The 21,219-nt window shown below is 33.5% G+C and overlaps 1 protein-coding gene across 1 annotated transcript; it reads left to right on the top strand.

The window, feature by feature from the left end:
* Window positions 1–18,786: 18,786 nt before the first annotated feature.
* Window positions 18,787–20,424, top strand: LOC139877475 (uncharacterized). The gene is made up of 3 exons (XM_071864903.1): window positions 18,787–19,517; window positions 19,689–19,831; window positions 20,024–20,424. Exons 1-3 carry the CDS (start codon window positions 19,444–19,446, stop codon window positions 20,146–20,148), a joined length of 342 nt encoding a protein of 113 aa, XP_071721004.1. The 5' UTR covers window positions 18,787–19,443; the 3' UTR covers window positions 20,149–20,424.
* The last annotated feature ends 795 nt before the right edge of the window (window positions 20,425–21,219 follow it).

The raw sequence follows: 21,219 nt of genomic DNA, 5'->3' as shown, positions 1-21,219 counted from the left end.
TTAGTTCTCCCGTGTCTTTATATTGCTATACGTATTGATATGCATTGTTTGTAATTTATGGGTTATTGTCGAGCTTTATATTTTCTTTTATAATTCGGAGCTCTTTGCCTTTTTATTCTCTTCTCGACTCTAAGTACTACTAGTAATGGTCCATAATTCGTAGGTATGGAGTTTCGAATGAACATGACTAATGTTCTACGAGAGAGATTGTTATAGCACGATCTTGGTTGGTTAAATTACCAGGATTCAAGGAACAAGATAGAACTATCAAGAAGATATGTTCTTAATATGTTTAGAGATTGGGTAGAATGTAAGAGTCGTGTAAATGGCACATGATGATGGTACTGAGAATCATCACATTTCATTAGAAACTCAGCATGAATTACTGTAATATAATCACGTTGATCAAGTGTCATTATATTATACTAACTCATGCATCAGTTCCCAACACTACTTCAATATCATTCATATTTTATACTTAGATTTTACAGAAATTTCCAATATAAGGTATCACAGATAGCACGAAGAGGTATATAATTTCGGACGAGAATATTTATGAAAATATCCTCAGAAATATCGAAGATATTTATGATGATATTTTGGAATTTCTAAGTTCGAAGATTGATGAAGAAAAATTTTCCGCAAGATTTTAACATGACCTCGGAGCAAGATATTCTCTAAAGATTTCATCGGATCCAGAATTACCTGGATTCTTTGAATATAGGGTTTGGTCCTTGTATTTGTCCTTGGTTTCCTTCACGGTTAGCTCAATCCATTCTTCAATACCAAATTTTCTATCGAGCGTTCCAAACACTCCGTTCTTTATCATCAAACTCTTGGCCATTTAGGCCATCTACTATTTTACTGTTTCCTCTGCATTTAATGCAGCCATATTTGAATCGTCGGTTATCAATCCGAGGTGGTTTCAGGAGAATGGTGTTTTTAGATGACTAAACGCTGATGGTAATATGGTGGAATATAAAAGGTTCTCTGGTAACAATAAAAGAGCACGTATATATATTAGGGTTATAATAAGTTTGTTTCGAACAAAAAGTCGAAGTTGACTTGCTGGAGCTGTGACAAAATTGGCTAATTTGGAAAGAAATCGTAAGGTTGTTTTTGCTAATAAATGCTAAAGAGTTTGACGCAGGTACGTGTTAAACTATGACTTTGGTTTCGAGAGTTTTTCAAGTGCATGACGGTGAGTAATATGTGGTTAGATCATCATCTCGCGTGTCTTTAGGAATTTAGAAGTGTTTGAACACATATTGTAATTGTTAATATACATATGATGTTCTAAGATTTTGAATGATACAAATATTTTTGTGAGTTCCATGAATAGAAATGAGGTTCTAGGACAGTTTCGAAGTCAAAGTATAGTTTTGAAAGATGTAGGAATCTAAGAGTGATGATTTCGGTTATATCTTGAGTCGAATTCTGAGAGTTAAAAATCAGAATATGTAATCAGATTTGTATGAGTATGATTGTTTTGATTTCTATAGAAGGATGCTTATTGTTGTGAAAGTAGGGAGTATAGCTGATGATCTGCTGAATCATAATTGAAGAAGGTGATGTGTAGCACATTAATCGTGAACTTAAATTTTCCTCGGGTATTACCTACCCGTTAAAATATTTTCACCATTAACAGTTTGTACGATAGAATTTTTAATCACAATCTTTATGAAAATATATATACATATATATTTTCTTCAGATGTAATTATGGATTTAATGAGTCAATATAATATTAGACTCAATTGATTTTCGATTTGAGCTAGAATAAGTAATCTCTAAAACTATTAGGAACCACATATTCTTCGCAGAATATTAATGAAGTTATGGATCAATACTTCGTCGTTCATTGCTGTTGGTACTCCTTGGTATCTATGGTGCGTATGATGTTGATGTTCGTGGGACAGATTGTGAAATTTAGGTGTGTGATGCAGATGTTGTTGTTGGTGATATTGTTGATGCCAGTAATGTTGCTGAAGCTGGTACATTTTGCACCATATTTTTAAGGCTACAACTCGGGGCGAAGCTCGTCGACTTCTTCAATTAATCTGGGATGATTGTCGGTTGGAACAAGCGGATGAATAAGGTTTTGAATTTGAGATAGTATATAATCATTGCGAGATATTCAGGAAATGAGGGCGAAAATGGTGTTTCGTATTGGTTCGCCGGTGAGTGCTTCAGGTTCTTCGCCAAAAGATGAATTTGGTTGATGAAAGGATCGCCTTCTTCTCATCTCCATTGATTTGGTCGACTACGAACTCATCATATGAATTGGGAATGGCTGATTGATTGATTCATTCTGGTGACGCTGCTTTCGGAGTTGAAGTGGGACTCTATATCGGAATCCGAGGGACTTGAACTAGTTGTGAGTTCCATTGCGTACGATTGAATAAAGGATTTTTCGATATGAAATGATTTTCGGATATCGGATGATATTCTAATTACATAGAATACCTATACATAGTACAGAAGATCCCGTAAATTACAGAGGGAATTAAGGAAACGTGTCAGATAAAGTCTACAGTAACAGATACGCTAAGAAATGAATTAGCAAATACGTTAAGATATGAATTAGCAGATACGCTAAGATGTGAATTTTGTCTATACACTATTCATGCAATCAATGCAGTAAGATGTGTCTAGACTAAGAATGATAAGCAGGTAATTTTTGACACGAAATGATAAGCAAAACTTTTGACATACAGACACGGTCGAAGTCCAGACTCACTAATGTATCCTAACGACTTATCAGTTAGACACATTAATGCAGACCTGGTTCGCTAAGACCACCGCTCTGATACCACCTATAATGCCCCGTCCTAATCCATCTGGATGAAGTCCATATCGATTATAAACGATTCATAATAGTTGATTACATCGCGAGGTACTTGACCTCTAAATGATACATTTTACAAAAATTACATTCATTTTTAAAACACAAACTTCCATTTCATCGAAAGTTGACAGGCATGCATACCATTTCATCATATCCAAACTATAAATGACCTAATCTGTCATTTACTTAATAATAATCTCTAGTGAACTTCAATGACTCGAATTCAACGTCTTTTGAAATATGTCATAAATGACTCCAAGTAATATCCTTAAAATGAGTTAATGCACAGCGGAAGATTTCTTTAAAACCTGAGAATAAACATGCTTTCAAGTGTCAACCAAAAGGTTGGTGAGTTCATCAGTGTATAATAATCATTTCATTTTCATTATTTTAATATACCACAAGATTTTAAATATTATAAAACGTGCAGAAGTCCCATTCCAACTGCACAAAAAAAATATCTTTCATATGAAGAACACCTGGTGAGGATTCAAAATATAATAGTAACCATCTGTGCCGGTCTTTCACCCCACGGCTGAATACATGTGCCTTCAAAATATAGAACCTCTGTGCCGGTCTTTACACCCCACGGCTGAACACATGTTTATAAAATATAGGACAACCGGTGCCAACATGTCATAAATAATAAACCATCCACCCGGCTCAGGAGGTTATACGCTCTAATGGAAATCGGGGGCTAATGCGTGTCATAATAATCAACCCCAATCCCAGATAATTCTATCATAGAATGCAGTTAAGGTACTTGTGTCTATTGCGTCAATCATTTATAAAAGCGCATGTATTCTCAGTCCCAAAAATGTAAAGAGTAAAAGGGATCAAATGAAACTCACCTAATGTATTTTGTAGTAAAAATACATATGATTAAATTGAACAATGCAGGGTTGGCCCCAGATTCACGAACCAATACCATTTGTATGTATATATATTAAAACGTATACTCATAATCGAACAATTTATTATATCTTAATTTATATATTATATATTTAATTTGTGTTTATATTCAAAATGGTTATTATTTATATAGTTACATTAATATATCCATACTTGTTTAATGTTATATTTAAAAATCGATAGTTTGCTATTTGTAAGTATTTATATAAATAATATTAGTAAGTTTGATATATATATATATATATATATATATATATATATATATATATATATATATATATATATATATATATATATATATATATATATATATATATATATATATATATATATATAGTTATGTGAAATTCTTAATATATTTATAGTACACGTAATAAGTATGTTTTTATGTACGAAATATTTAACTGCTAAAAAAGGTAGTTTTTGAGTTTAACAAAGGTAATATTAAAAACCATATTATTTAATAATAATACCTATTTTGATAATAATATTAATAATAACAATATTGATAATACTAATTATAATAATACTTATAATAATAATAATAATAATAATAATAATAATAATAATAATAATAATAATAATAATAATAATAATAATAATAATAATAATAATAATAATAATAATAATAATAATAATAATAATGATAATACTCTTAAGGTGATTAATGAAAATAATGCTTTTAATATATTAGGGGTACTAACAATCATCATGATAACAATATCTAATAATAATAATGACATTATTAATAATAATAATGGTAATAATGAACTAATAATAGTAATATTATTAATAATAATAGAAACTACCTTAAAAGAAGCCTTTAAAAAGAAAACGGCCACGAATGGGACTCGAACCCTTGACCTCTCGCTCAGCAAAACACCCTCTAAACCATTCGTCTATTTCTAATTTTCTGATTATATTCGGTATTCATTCAATATAACCCGTATTATCTTAGCCCAACAGCAAATCACATCCGGCCCAACTAGTAAACTTGGCCCAACAATTTAAATTGGATTTTGGCCCAGCAGCAATTAAGATTTCACAAGCCCAAGTTCAATTAAACAGAAAAAAATGCTATAGGTAGGGATTGAACCCACGACCTCATGGTAATCCGACCAAACACCCAACCATCTACTCTGCATTTTGTTTCTGTTATAGTGCATACTTTAAACTTATTTATCCTATACTGTATCAGTTTTTTTTCTTCATCGTCATCATCATCCTTAACATAACAATCATGCTTATCATCTTCTTGATCATCTAATCATAATCATAACAGGCGTATTCCGGCTAATGCATAATATTACTTCGTATAATTAAATAATTAAGTGTGATCATATGTATCAATACCATCTTCCTCATCCTTTTTAAACCTGATTAACCTAAACTATCATCATATACATCACGTAATTCATCCTAAGCATAGCCATATCATCTTCAAATGAGTAACAAGTGGTTTTTGCTATGCCCCAAGAAAGAAAACGGCCCAACAGAAAATGATATCGACCCAACTGTAAATGAATCACAATGGCCCAACAACCAAATAGAGTTTACGGCCCAAGTTTGAAAGAAGATTTCGGTGTCCAGGTAATTCCAAGCAGAAGTCGACAACTGAATAAAGGTTTTCGATTTATAAAATAAATAAAATAAAATATCAGGAACTAATTAGAATTGGAAGTGGGGCTTAGGGTTTGTCGGCCATTAGGAGAAAAAAAAATAAACGTATCATTATCATTATCTGTTCATCATTGTCGTAACCTCCATTCATCATCATCATATTCGATATTTACCTTCGTTACACTCTTTCATCTTCAGGAAAAAAAATTAGAATGAGAATAGCAGCTGCAGTTGGTAATATTGAATGGAAACAGAAGTTGTAGGTGACGTTTATGGTGATTTCACAGCTGAACAGAAATAGTACAGTGGTGGATGCAGGTACCGGTTATGTGGTGGTCTTCAGTTAACATGAGCAACAACAATTCAAATGAGTTTGGGTCTGTTTGAATCGAAAAGAGTAGACAATAGTAGCAGGTGGTTTGATTTAGTTTGAAGTAGAAACGTAAAACGAGCCTTAGTAATATTTGTTGAGTGGTGTTGTCAACATGGGGTTAGCGTAGGTTAACGGTTTTATGGAGAGGTGGTAATAGAGATTCCTGGCTTGGTGATAGAAACATGAATCAATTAATTATTCGGTTGTTTTGAGATGGTTTGTTTGGTGGTTATTCGGATTAGAACCAGGAGAGAGAGAACGAGGTTGGTGATGGTTTCATGGGTGATTATCGTTGGCGGTTTAGGGTGATAATCAAGTGGGTTTGGGTTGGAGATGATTAAAGGTGGTTAACGGTTTCAATTTGTGGCTCGTTAGTGGTGAGTCTCACATGAAATAAAAGGTGAAAGAGCAAGGTGGCAAGGTTTGATGTGGAGGTTATGGTGTTGGCCGTCGGTGGTGATGGTTCACCATGGTTCGAACATAAAAACAAGATTAGTAGTAGTATAAACCCGTAGGTGGTGAATGTATTTGATAAAAATGAAACAGATATAATAGAAAGAAGATGATGATTGGTTGTCTCGGGGAAAGAAGAAGAAGAATTCCATAAGAAAGATATCTATATTTTCATTATGTGTTTGTATGTATAGGAGGAAATAGATAGATGAAATCACAACAGAGTCTTAACTTTAATAATCGTGCAATTTTGTATGTATTGATTCGAATGACAATCATTTAAGGATAAATGACAATCAATTAAAAAGCAGTGATAATTAAACACAGTGTCAATCAAATCTTATACAGTAACCTTTGTTAATAATACCCATTCGTTAATGCATGTGATTGGAGCAAGAAAGGTTCAATCAAAGAAGGAAATCATATAAAGTAATGAAAGCATATGGGATTGAAAACCGATTTTGTATCTATTAGTATCCATAACTCATTTTTAATTAATTATATTGATAATATTAATAATAATAAATACTAATAATAATTATAATAATAAATATAATCATAATATTAATAATAATATTAATGATAATAAGTCGTATTTTAATATTAATAACAATGATTAATAATAAATTTTAATAATAAGAATGCTAATACCTTTTAATATAACAAATAATATTACTACATAACTATTTATATGAACTAAGTTATTATAAATTTCTATATATATAATATTTACAATTTACTTATGTTACAATATATATATATATATATATATATATATATATATATATACAATTAACTGTTCGTGAATCGTTGGGAATGTCGCAGGTCAATTGAATATTTGAAACAGTCAAACTTTTTAAGACTCAAACTTACGGACTTTGCTTATCGTGTCGGAAACATATATAGATTAAAGTTTAAATTTGATCAGAAATTTCCGGGTCACTACAGTATGTTATTGTAATAAGATTAAATATGATATAGATACAATTATATAAAGACATTATATATACAGACATACTTATTACAAACTCAGACATTTTTTTTTATTGAGCTCAGTATCTGAAAATATTTTTTTTATTTTGTTTGTTTGTTTCTCTGTTCTGTTGGTCTGTGAAGATATGTTGAACCCCACATCCCTTTATGAAGCAAACAGCTAATGAATTACAAATCATTCAATTATCTAACACCTTATCTGTTACAATCACTCTCAAGTTTCATAAATTGTGGAATTAATCGAAATAAAAAAAAAAGAAAAGGAAGAACAGACACTGTTCTGTTCACGTTTCAATTTCTGAAAATCACAAATTCGAAATTTACTTTTAAATGTGTAAATGCAAGTGCGTTAGGAATCCTTTACTCCAACTATTTTAAAAGTCTCAGCCTGCAATTTCATATATCAATTGTTGAGTCAAAGGTAATCTTCTGAAAAGTCAACTTCGTGTTCATCACAAAATTCGCTTTTGTTTTAATGTTTCTGTTAAAATTAAAGATTTGGAAACTTTCTTTAAATAATTTAGAACCAAAGTCATGAAGGAACCATGAGCTAAAACGTTATCATTCTCAAAATCAATTTTTTTTTTACTTATAACAGCGAACTGCAGCGAAGTTTTTATTATTTTTTTTTATTTTCATTATTTATTATTTTTTTTGATAATCAGAGGACACAAAATATATTTATCGGATTGTTTACGGGTTTTAAGTGAACCCACAAATTTGTTATTTTGATTATAGAAGTTCCATGGCTGATTAGTCTATTGATGAGGAAGAAGATGGGGAACAGAAAGATACGAATTATATACATATGGGTTAAGATATAAAATAGAAAAGTAAGCAGCAGTTGGATGGTTTGGGGTGTTGGGGTTAATCGAGAGGTCTCGGGTTCGAGCCTCGTTCAAGGCGGTTATTTTTAAGAAAGCTTTTAAGGTAGTATTCATGTTTTAAAAATTATTATTATTATTATTATTATTATTATTATTATTATTATTATTATTATTATTATTATTATTATTATTATTATTATTATTATTATTATTATTATTATTATTATTATTGTTATTGTTGTTGTTATTGTTATTATTATTATTATTGTTATTATTAGTATTATAACACATATTATTATAATGATAGTAGTTATATGTATTAAAACCATTATTATTATTATTAACATTACTAATGTATTTATTATTATAAATTTTGTCATGCAAGTATTAGCTATCATTATTATTATTATTATTATTATTATTATTATGATAGTTATAAATAAGAATATTGTTGTTATTATTAGTGACATAAGTGGTATTATAAATATTATCATTATTATTATTAATATAATCATAATCATAAGTATTATTACTATAAAACTTATTATCATTAGTATCATTCATATAAAATTATTATTTTGTTATCACTAAAACTATCTATATTATTATAAATAAATATTTTTATATAAGGAAACATTATACTATACTTTTATTACTAAAAAGATATTAGTTAAGCTATATCAATTAATATATAAACAGATACTAAACCTTAAAATATAGTTTTTATTATTAATGATATGTAACAGTTATATAAAATATATAAACTAAATTGATCTAAATAATATATAGTATAACAAGTATATTATTAATAACAAATATATATATATATATATATATATATATATATATATATATATATATATAATTGATCGATTACTATTACTTGTTTTAATATATATACAAATGATATAGGTTCGTGAATTCGAGGCCAACCCTGCATTGTTCAGTTGTTCAATATCGTCATATGTGTTTTTACTACAAAATACAGTACTGTGAGTTTCATTTGATTCCCTTTTACTCTTTACATTTTTGGGGCTGAGAATACATGCAAATGTTTTATTAACTGTTTTACAATAATTATATGCGTGAGTTTCATTTGATTCCCTTTTACTCTTTACATTTTTGGGGCTGAGAATACATGCAAATGTTTTATTAACTGTTTTACAATAATTATATGCGTGAGTTTCATTTGCTCCCTTTTACTCTTTACATTTTTGGGCTGAGAATACATGCAAATGTTTTATTAACTGTTTTACAATAATTATATGCGTGAGTTTCATTAATCCTTTTTTAAATGCTTTTGCAATATATATTTTTGGGACTGAGAATACATGCGCTGTTTTTATAACTGTTTTACGAAACAGACACAAGTAATTGAAACTACATTATATGGTTGAATGATCGAAATCGAATATGCCCCTTTTTATTAAGTCTGGTAATCTAAGAATTAGGGAACAGACACCCTAATTGACGCGAACTCTAAAGATAGATCTATCGGGCCCAACAAGCCACATCCAAAGTACCGGATGCTTTAGTACTTCGAAATTTATATCATGTCCGAAGGAGGATCCCAGAATGATGGGGATATTCTTATATGCATATTGTGAATATCGGTTACCAGGTGTTCAGTCCATATGAATGATTATTTTTGTCTCTATGCATGGGACGTTTATTTATGAGAAATGAAAATCTTGTGGTCTATTAAAATAATGGAAATGTTTATTTATGTTAAACTAATGAACTCACCAACCTTTTGGTTGACACTTTAAAGTATGTTTATTCTCAGGTATGAAAGAAATCTTCCGCTGTGCATTTGCTCATTTTAGAGATATTACTTGGAGTCATTCATGACATATTTCAAAAGACGTTGCATTCAAGTCGTTGAGTTCATCAAGATTATTATTAAGTCAATTATAGTTGGATATATTATGAAATGGAATGCATGCCGTCAACTTTCGATGTAACGAAAGTCAGTCTTTCAAAAACGAATGCAATGTTTGTAAAATGTATCATATAGAGGTCAAGTACCTCGCGATGTAACCAAATGTAATGTATTCGTCCAGATGGATTAAGACGGGGCACTACATCAAGTAGCATTTGTCGATAATCACCCATCTTAGGCACCCACACTCTTCCTTGAAAAGACAACAACCACGCGAACCCATAGTAATGAATTCCGATTGTCCCACAATTCGTTCCGCATGCTTGTTGTGAATATAAGCCTCTATTTGAATCACACCAAGTTTTTCAAGAAAATCGTTAGTAATAATCATACGTAACAATCCCAATCGTAACGCCGGGTGATGACTCTTTCGACTTAACGCATCCGCGACCACATTCGCCTTGCCCGGATGATAAAGTATCTCACAATCATAGTCTTTTACCACATCCATCCACCTACGTTGACGATAATTCAAATCTCGTTGATTAAAGAGATGTTTCAAACTCTTGTGATCCGAATAAATCGTACTTTTGACACCATACAAGTAATGGCGCCAAATTTTCAACGCATGTACAACCGTCGCCAACTCAAGATCATGAGTCGGATATCTCGTCTCGTGTTCCTTTAATTGTCGAGAGGCATACGCGATGACTTTACCCCTTTGCATAAGAACACACCCGAGCCCATTTAGATAAGCATCACAATAAACCGTCATGTCTTCTACCCCTTCTGACAACACTAACACCGAACCTTGACACAACTTCTCTTTTAACAATTGAAAAGCAATTTCTTGCTCGTTTTCCCAATTGAACCTTACGTTCTTACTTGTCAACTTCGTCAAAGGAGAAGCAATCTTAGAAAAGTCTTGGATAAACCGACGATAATAACCGGCCAACCCGAGAAAACTTCGGATTTCCGTAGGCGTAGTCTGTTGTCTCCAACTCTTCACCGTTTCTATCTTCCCCGGATCTACTTGAATACCTTTTTGGTTCACAATATGGCCAAGGAATTGAACTTCCCTTAGCCAAAATTCACATTTGGAGAATTTTGCATATAACTTCTCCTTCTGCAATGTCTTCAACACTTCACGCAAATGGTGCTCATGTTCCTTCATACTCTTAGAATAGACAAGTATGTCGTTAATGAACACTATTACCGACTTGTCCAACATAGGTTGGCACACTCGGTTCATAAGGTCCATGAATGCCGCCGGTGCATTCGTAAGAACAAAAGGCATAACTACAAATTCAAAATGCCCATAACGCGTTCGAAAAGCCGTTTTCTCTATGTCTTCCTCACGGACCCGCACTTGATGATAGCCGGACCGTAAGTCGATCTTAGAAAAATATGTCGCACCTTGGAGTTGATCAAATAAATGGTCAATCCGAGGCAATGGATAACGATTCTTGATCGTCACTTTATTCAACTCCCTATAATCAATGCACATCCGCATACTTCCATCTTTCTTTTTCACAAACAAAATCGGAGCACCCCATGGCGAGGAACCCTTTTCAAGCAACTCTTGGGTTTGATTTAACAACTCTTGTATTTCCGTTGGCGCTAAATGATAAGAAGTTTTAGCAATGGAAGTAGCTCCCGGAACCAATTCAATGCGAAATTCTACTTGTCTTTCCTCCGGAACCCCCGGTAACTCATCCGAAAAAACATCTTCGAACTCACTCACCACCGGAATTTTACGTATAGGTGGTGGCTCATCACGAGTATCAATAACATGGGCAAGAAAAGCCATGCCACCACTAACAAGAGAACGACGTGCCCGTGCAAAAGTGCATATCGGCACAAGTCTCCTACGCTTATCACCGTGAATAATTAACTCTCCCCCACTTGGGGTCTTCACTCGAATAGATTTTTCATGGCATGCGATATCGGCTCTATTTCGATCGAGCCAATCCATACCAACAACGATATCAAAATCGCCCAAAGTCATAGGGATGAGATTAATTTTAAAGTTTTTGGTACCAAACACAACATTACAATTTTTACAAACATCAACCCCTAGCACCGTTTTACCATCCGCTATTTCAACTTTTACCGGATGACTTAACTTAGCTAGCGGTTTATTCAACTTAGGCACAAATCTTGGAGACACAAATGACAAGTTAGCACCGCTATCAAATAATATCCTTGCCGGATTAGAGTTAACCATGAAGGTACCTGAGACAACTTCGTTCGATAGTTTGGCTTCGTCATTGGTCATCAAATAATTTCGACCCCTAGCCGTACCCGCCGCCTTCTCTAGCCGCTTAACATTATCATTGCGCAACTCGGGACACTCGGGCCTCTTGTGCCCTTCTTTACCACAATTGTAACATGTAACCTTGTTTGGCGCATTTGGACAATCACGAACCATGTGTCCTTTTTGCCCACAAGTATAACAAGTGACCACATGACCACCGGAACCACCCTTCTTTATGCTATTAACACTTTCGGAGCCCTTCTTGTTCTTTTTGTTGGAAAAATTCGATTGACTCGAATTCTCGAACTTCCTCTTACCAAAAGTAAAGCCACCCTTTCTTAACACGAGCGCCTCAAAACCTTTGGCCATATTGAACAACTCGTCAAAGCTCTTCACCACATTCACGCTAATTTTCTCTTGATAATTATAATTCAAGATTCGATAGAAATCTTCCTTCAACATCTTATCATTCCCGACATACTCCGGGCAAAATTGGGTCTTGGACAAAAACAGGGATTTGAGAGTGTTCAATCCATCGACCCTTGCCTCAAGGAACGTAACTCGTCCTTAAGCCTAGTAAGATCGGTCGGAGTTCGGTATTCATTGAAAAACTCTTTCTTGAATTCATCCCAAGTGAATTCCATGCATTGTTCTTCGCCATAAAGTTGGATCTTCGCGTCCTACCACAATTTAGCATCGCCCCTCAACATACTACACCCGTACCTTGTCTTCTTATCGAGAGGACATTCACAAGTACGGAAAGCCCCCTCCATATCGGAGATCCATCGGTCACTCTTAAGGGGATCTCTTTCACCTTCAAAGGTGGGAGGTTGAGAATCCTTGAAGTTCTTATAGAAAAAGTCCCGTCTTCCCACATTATCTTCGTAAAGAACGGCCTTAACTTGATCCTTTACTACATTGACTAGTTGCTCGTCGATCATATCAAGAAACATTTTCTTAACGTCTTCGAGGAATTCCGCTTTTTGACGTTTAAAGATGGCCTCAACTTTGGCCGTGAACTCAACGTCCTCACTCGTATCCCCATTATCGGTGTCGTGTCCATTTCTCATCTTCATTCTATAAAACGAAAGAGGTTAAATAACGAATGAAAAGACATGACACGCATATATACACATATACACCTTACCGCCCCATCTTGCTCAACAATCGTCGTACATCGCTCGTTTGACACGATTTGTGCCCGTAACAATGGTAGCTAGTCATTGCTACGCGAGCACGTCGCATTAACTCGCTAGTACAACGTCTATCTCGCTCGATGATTACAACTACAACAGAAAACAATTAGTGCAAGGTTAAATCACTTAAACCTAAGCATTAACAATTCCCGATCCGACCCGAAGTCCTACAAGTCCCGCATAAAGCGCACACACAATAAAGTCTAAGTCTAGGCACCTATCTCAAGTCGCCTAAATCCCTTAGACCAAGCTCTGATACCACTTGTAACAACCCAACCCATATTCCATACGATAAATTTTTTTTAAAATAATACACATTTACGCTCTAATTAAATATGCAACCATTCCACACGTTCGTTGGAACATGCAACAAGTTTTAGTGTTTACAAAAGGCACAAAGGCCATTAACGAATGAGATACAAGTATGACCAATACAAAAATGATAGTTTTAAACCAAACAACACATCGAGCATGGTTTGGGACTAAACTACCCAAAACGCTAGGCCAACTTCCAAAAGCTCCAACAAAACATCATCAAAGGACACCTAATACCCGATAACCCCCTTGCCCTTATCCACACCTGCACCTAAAAAGATAAACAACGAGAGGGGTAAGCTAATGCTTAGTGAATGCAATAATTATACATGTACATATATAACCTACTTATTTGCAACCACTTACGCAACACCGCATACAAGCTAGCAATACGACGACCATGCAAACATCATGCATAAACTACTATCCACAATTTACAAGAAGCTAGCAACACCAATAGCATATAGTTCAATATTAATTATGCTAATGCCAAACTCACACAACCATGGTTAACCAATAGTAAAAGGAATGGTACTTGAATTTCTCATCGGTGTTCATAACAACCATTAGTGCACAACACATATATCACTAACCCTTGGACAACACATATCCGTTTATAGAATCGTTAGTGTACAACACATATAACACTAAATCGGACAACACATATCCATTCATAAATCATTAGTGTACAATACATATAACACTAAATTGGACAACATATATCCGTTCTTAAAACCATTAGCGTACAACACATATAGCACTAACTAGGACAACGCATATCCTTACGTACAAATAAGCACATCATATACGTACAAGTATACTTATTCCACTCACCTTGACACAAGGATGATGATTATGCACGTCCGAACTTCAAGGCAATGTACCTAATTCATTAAGTACACATTCAATCACACCACTAGTGGAATTAACCACAATACTTACACTTGAGCATTTAATGACCTAATTTGCATTAAATGACTCAACTACACCACAACCGCCCATAAATGGCCAAGACTCATATTAAATCACTAAGGCTAGTGATTTAGAGTCTACTAACATTAATTAACATAACTTAGGGTAATTCATACTCATTTCACCCAATTAGGTCAACTAGTACCCATTTGACCCATTTTAAATACTTAGCCTCACAATCAAGTCAAACTTACCCATTAACACTTCTTTCATAAATCCAAAAGTGTATTAGTGACTAGCAATACCATTTGACACTTACAACCTCAAATCACAAGACCAAAACCCTAGTTTGTGGCCATTAGGGTTTCATTACAACAACATAACCCAAATTCACCCATTTTACCCTCAAATGGGTCATACAAGTCTCTAGTAACCAAAACCCTAGCCATTAAATAATTAAAACTTAAAACTTAGAGTTAGAACTTACCGAGACTATCAACGCGTAGCTAGAGACACAAGCAACAACTTTAATTCTTGCTCCAAAGATCAACCCTCAATCCTTCACTCTCCAAACTTACTTTTAATTCAAATGGGTTTTAAGTTTTGAGAGAGAAAATGAAAGAAAATAGAAAAAGGAAATGAATTAAATGAATAAGTGGTGCAGATTTAATGCTCCAATCTGATCTAGACGTCAAATTACCAAATTGCCCCTCAAAATCTCTTAAAAAGAGCTAAGTCCGGATCCTGTCCAGCAGTACTGCCGCCACATTTCGTAGCGGCGCGACCTACAAAGGGATATTTAACCCTTTTTAACCCATGTTCTGATCTTGGTTTGCTTGATATGTCGCGTCGCGGCCCCTTTCCTCGCGGCGCGGCGTTAGCCGTCACCTGGCCACTTCGACCACACTCAAACCCAAAAATCGTTTTACACACACTCAATTCGTTCATGCTTCCAATACGCGCCTAAACCTCATATCTAAGTCTCACAAGACTTAATGCTAACCGAACTCATTTATAAACTTATGTACTCACACATTAACAAGTATATATATATATATATACACACACAATCACGCATAATCTAATGAATTACAAACGTACAATTGATTTAGTACGTACAATTGATTAAGTATGTACCTTTCAATACGTACGGGAAAAACGGGATGTTACACTTATACACAACACCAACCCAAAAACTAACCCTAAACACGGAATTAAACACATAAATTCGGATTTAGGTTATACCTAAAGTGTAGCACAACTCTAGATAGCAGCTACAACAAGATTAGGTCTTCAATTCGGGTTGGAAAAAGCTTCTTCCTCACTTTGGAGTTCTCTCTTACTAGGTCTCACACTCTCTATGTTTGTGTGTGTGTGTGTTTGAATGAGGTAGAAGTGAGGAAGATGATCTCCCAAACTGATTAAACCAGCCCAAAATCGGCCATTCAAAATTGCACCTAAATCCCCATTCCTTTATTTATTTACAAAACAGTCTCACTTGCCCGCCAGTACATCTGCGTGACACGCAAAATATCTATGCAGCGCGCAGTTTTCCGTGCAAGCTGGGCAGGAGCTCTTATGATCATTGAAGACACTTCAGACGAACAAAATCAAGCTCAACCAAGCAATCCATCAAAGCTGGCAAAACTCTCCGACTTTTGCTGATATACGAAAAGAGAGCTGGACAAAGAAAGTTCAAGAATTGAAAGGATAATGAATACACGTGATTTAAAGAGGCAAAGAGATGAGGAGAAATCATCTAGAAAGAAGCTTGAAGAATGGATTGAAAAAGACAAGGAAAAGTGCAGGAGATACATGAGAAGAATTGATCCTACGAGGGCACAACTAGAGGAAGAAAAAGAAAAGTGGTAAGCTGAAATGCGAGCTGCCTATTTGAAAGAAGTTGATGATTTTTACAACAAAATGCATCAAAAAAATACCAACAGGTTCGACAAAATGAAGAAGTGAAATCTCACTGGAATGATTGGGTCAAATCGACGCCAGAAATTATTAAACCTTCTGTTGAACCAGAGGTTGTCAAGTTTTATCAAAGAAGAAAGAATAATAAAACCGGTGGCAAAATCATGAGTTGGGCGTACTTGAAAGACTTGGGGTGCTACAGATTGAATAGAGTTTGCAGTAGATTATATCAAGCATCCAACTTATTTGAAGACTTTTTATTTTATTTTGAAATGATGTAAATAACACGACTTCCAATGCTCTACTGTAATGAATGAGATGAGTCTAGGATCTTCCCAAAGAAACCGTGATACGAGTTTAAATATGGTTGGGAAAAACTTAGACCACAATTCCCTAGACTCTATCAGCATCGTACACTAAAGAACAAGAATGTATCTCCTAAGACAATTGCCAAGTACAACGCCACTCAAAAAATGAAGAAATTGCCTTGAAGAAAACTGCCAACCGGGTTTTCAGAAAGATTGTTTTGGTGGTACTACCGTGATCAGTTAGAAGAGGCTTTGATTGCTCTGTCTACTGATGAATCAATTCTTGGTTCGAAAAATGAAGAAATTTCCTTGCAGAAAACTTGCCACCCGGGTTTTCAAAAAGATTGTTTTGGTGGTACTACCGCGATCAGTCAGAAGAGGCTTTGATTGCTCTGTGTACTGATGAATCAATTCCTGGCAGTAAGCTAAAGGTTATACGGTTCTTGATCCCATGTGGATGACAAATGTTTCGAATGAAGACATATGTGTTCTTCACATGAATCAAATTTTGTGCAAATATTACAATCAACACTATAAAAAAATGGCTTTATATGACTCTTTTTTGGGCCCCGGCAAGAGTTAGGGTCCTATTAGGACACCACTTTTTAGGAGTCCTATTATAAATTTTAGTATTATCATGGGGTCCTAATGAACTACTTTTTAGAACACTCTCATTAGAGGGTCCTATTATAAATTGACTTTTTAAAAAAGGGTTCTAATAGTGGATTAAATAGGGTGTCTTATTTCATAATTGACTTAATTTTTTTAGGGTCCTAAAAGGTATAATTAGTAAGACACTTACGTGTTGGGTCATAATATCATACTCTCTCCATCCCATCTTAAGTGTCTACTGTTGACTTTTCAAAATATTTCTTTGTCAACTTTGACCGTAAATATTTTTATTTATGCTATATAATATTTGATGAAAATTATATGAATGAATTGAGTTTTAAATGTTTTTGATTTAATATAACTTTCATCAAATATTATATAACAAAAATAAAAAAGTTTACGGTCAAAGTTGACAAACAAAGACTTTGAAAAGTCAACAGTGGACATTTAAGATGTGACGTAGGGAGTATATAATGTTATAGGACATGTAAATTATGTGTTTTATAAAGTACTCTTATTCGACACTTGATATTTCGGTCATATTTCATGATTTTTGGAATTTATCAAAGGTCCTAAAAAGTATAATTAATAGGAAGTATAGCAATAGGATCATAATATCATATATCATATAGAACTTATAAGACTCTTAAATTATGGGTTTTGTAAAGTACTTTTATACGACACATGATATTTCGATCCTATTTCACGATCTCCGAAGTTTATGTAGGGTCCTAATAAGTATATTTAATAGGATGTTTAGGTTTAGGGTCATGATACCATATATAACTTTATAGGACACCTATAATGTGAGTTTTGACAATTGATATTTCATTCCTATCACATGATTTATAGAATTAATTTAGTGTTCTTAAAATGGAATGAATATGACTTTGTTTTTGGAGTTCTAATATTAAACTATATTTTATCAGTCCTTGATCTGAGCGAGTCTTAATTAAGTGCAACATATCTGAAAAATTGATATTGATATGTAATCGCATATATTAATCCATCCGTCCCAATTAAATAGTCCTTTTTTTTTTTTGCTGTCACAATTCAATAGTCCACGTCCATAAATAGATAAGAATAATTGATTAAAATACTTTTATACCCTTACTTTATTTAAGTAAGACAAAAATGTCGGTAAAAAGTAAGGGGTAAAGCTGAAAGTAGACAAAAAAGTACATGCGTCAGTCTCTTTTTCTTAAACTTCTGTAAACTATTAAATTGAGATGAAGGGAGTAATATTGGGGGATGATTCTCACACACACTTTTTTGATCCTCACACACCATCAATATTATAGGAATAATACTATTACTCAAATTAGAACAACGTAATTGGTATTACCTTAATGTTTACAGTCAATGAGGGAGATCACTTGCTATTGATGCCATCATGTGTATCATTGGTTTAAAGTGTGAGAATTTAAAAGAGATTAGGATTTGGTTGATATGGGTTATATAATGGGTCAACGTAAATAATTGAAGTGTCTTGCTTTCAGAAATTTCTTTTGTCATATTAGTTGTTTATTGTTTACTGCTCTCTAGAACATGGCTAATTACTTGTACACTCGCTTTATATAAATATCTGCAGTATACAAATAACATTGCATTTGTATTTGTTCTATATATAGTTTATTGATCAATTGCAAACCAATAGCTTGTAACGTTTGATTATTGCCTTGTTACCCAACCATTAGCTTTTAGCTTATTTAGTTAGTACATACGCTGTCAATAACTACAAGAGTTTAATAAATATACACGGGGGAAGATATATGAGTTCTTTTTGTTCCATCCAAGAGTAGGCTAGCTTTATGTATTCTTTAGGTTAATATAAAAGGGATGCAAACAACTAAGGCATGCTTGTTTTTTCACCTATTTATCTAACCTGTTGTCCATATAAATATAGCTTTACAAATTTGGTTCATTACTCATCTACTTGCATATTCTATATTATTTATCTATTTATGGATTCTTGAGAGTGTCTTGGAGGTTGAGATTGGCAAGCTAGTGACTGCTATGGGAGGTGTATTGCAAATTAAAGCATCCTCAGATGTTGGCTTTGTGATTGTGAAGAATGTACTGGATGCAAAGTATAATGTTATTTCTTAACGAAAAGTTAACACACATAGTTGTTGGAACTCCCTCAGAAACATAAATATATTTTCTTTTTTCTTTTTTTATTAAATATCAGTTTACTTATTGTACTATTTTGTCTAAAATTATACAACAAATAAGTCACTTATTTGTAATGACTAATGCAGTGAAAAGAAAGAAGTAATAAGCTTGTCTGCTATGGGTGTCATCAATGTGGTAAGAACAGTATGGCTCGAGGACTGTGAACGTGAAAAGAAAGAAATTCCTGTTACCCGAAGACACGTTGCCTATGATTTGCTCCTCCCAAAAGGTGTAGTATTTATCTATTAGTATTTATTGGTTCTCATGTTACTTAAATTTGTGCACCTACTAATTAAAGTAGGTTGTTCTATCATACTTACACTATTGAAACTACAAAATTGTCACAAGTATTGCCATAACCTTGATAACATTGTCTAAGTTTGTTCATCTTGTTCAGTAACTGTGAATCTTGATTTTGCAGATTCCATATCTTCCAGTAAAGGATGTGTTGTGCCTATCCAAAAACAAGGGAACCCCTTAACTATTCACCCTCCATATTTGCGTTATATGTTACTGTCAAATCATAGCTTAGAACTGGAAGTCTAACTGAAACAATCTGCAGTATGCATAAGTGTGTTGGAGTGTAATGGTACCTTGGAAAAGTGGAGTTTTGTTAAACTCAGGTAGATCTGTGGTAAAGCAATTAGGACGCATTCCTGGTGTTTGATAAAATGCCTCTATGAATAATGGGTTCATATATTCTGTATAATGTTTCATGAAATATGTATGTTATCTAAGGTATAATTAATCTGCCCATTTTTATTTCATTTGAAAAACTCAATTAAACTCGGGTAGAAGATCTGTTGTAAAGCAATTAGGGTATAGGGTTGGTGTTTTAAATTATCCATTGTTATTTCAATTGAACAAATCAATTAAACTCAGGTAGAACATCTGTGGTAAAGCAATTAGGGTTTAGGGTTTATTGACACAAAAATTAGTTTTACCTATATATGTAGGAAAGTAGTACTAAAGTTGTATATTGTTGTTGCTTTGAAATGACATGCTAAAGGTAGACATTGCCAATAGTTGTGATGTAGTGGTGGCAAATTAAAGTGGGTCCTGAAGGGTTACGTTTAATCTTAATAATTTTCAACCACCTATAGTGGTTTGATTTAAGTATGTAAATTTAGCCACATCATTTTTGTAATAACAGTCAAAGTTGCAAAACTCGTTATACGGGGAGTAATCGGTCGGGACTTTGAAATGAGTAATCGGCAATTCAGGGACAAGATGTTGTTCTAGACAAATGGGACTTATTGATTTGGGAATGCAGTGTGGTGAAGAGAAGCATGCCACCGTGGCAGAGGTGGTAGTTGTTTGAGACAATTTTTAGTATGAAAGTCCATCAGTGTTTAATGACTGGAGAAATAGACAGTTGACTCGAAAATTTGGAATTTCAGCTACTATTCTCAGTCCTTACAAGTTAGTATTATAACTGCAACATTATTACTCGAATAGTTTTGGTTAGTATCAAAGGATTACAGAGTATCGAAAGGGTAACAACATTTTTTTAATAAAAAGTACTTCAAAATTAGTATTTTTAGTACCTATCATAAGAAAAAGGGTTATGTAAAGAAGAATAATATTATTTGATGTGTTATTAACCATATAATATAT

Source organism: Rutidosis leptorrhynchoides, chromosome 11 (assembly GCF_046630445.1).
Source record: "Rutidosis leptorrhynchoides isolate AG116_Rl617_1_P2 chromosome 11, CSIRO_AGI_Rlap_v1, whole genome shotgun sequence".
Taxonomy (NCBI): domain Eukaryota; kingdom Viridiplantae; phylum Streptophyta; class Magnoliopsida; order Asterales; family Asteraceae; genus Rutidosis; species Rutidosis leptorrhynchoides.
The sequence above is the reverse complement of the archived record's forward strand: the minus strand, read 5'-3'. Positions and strand labels throughout refer to the sequence as shown.

Coding starts and splice junctions, on each gene's coding strand:
- LOC139877475 (XM_071864903.1), top strand. CDS start 19,444: ATGGGAGGTGTATTGCAAATTAAAGCATCCTCAGATGTTGGCTTTGTG. Junction 19,518..19,688: donor AAGAATGTACTGGATGCAAA/GTATAATGTTAT, acceptor TGACTAATGCAG/TGAAAAGAAAGAAGTAATAA. Junction 19,832..20,023: donor TGATTTGCTCCTCCCAAAAG/GTGTAGTATTTA, acceptor TTGATTTTGCAG/ATTCCATATCTTCCAGTAAA.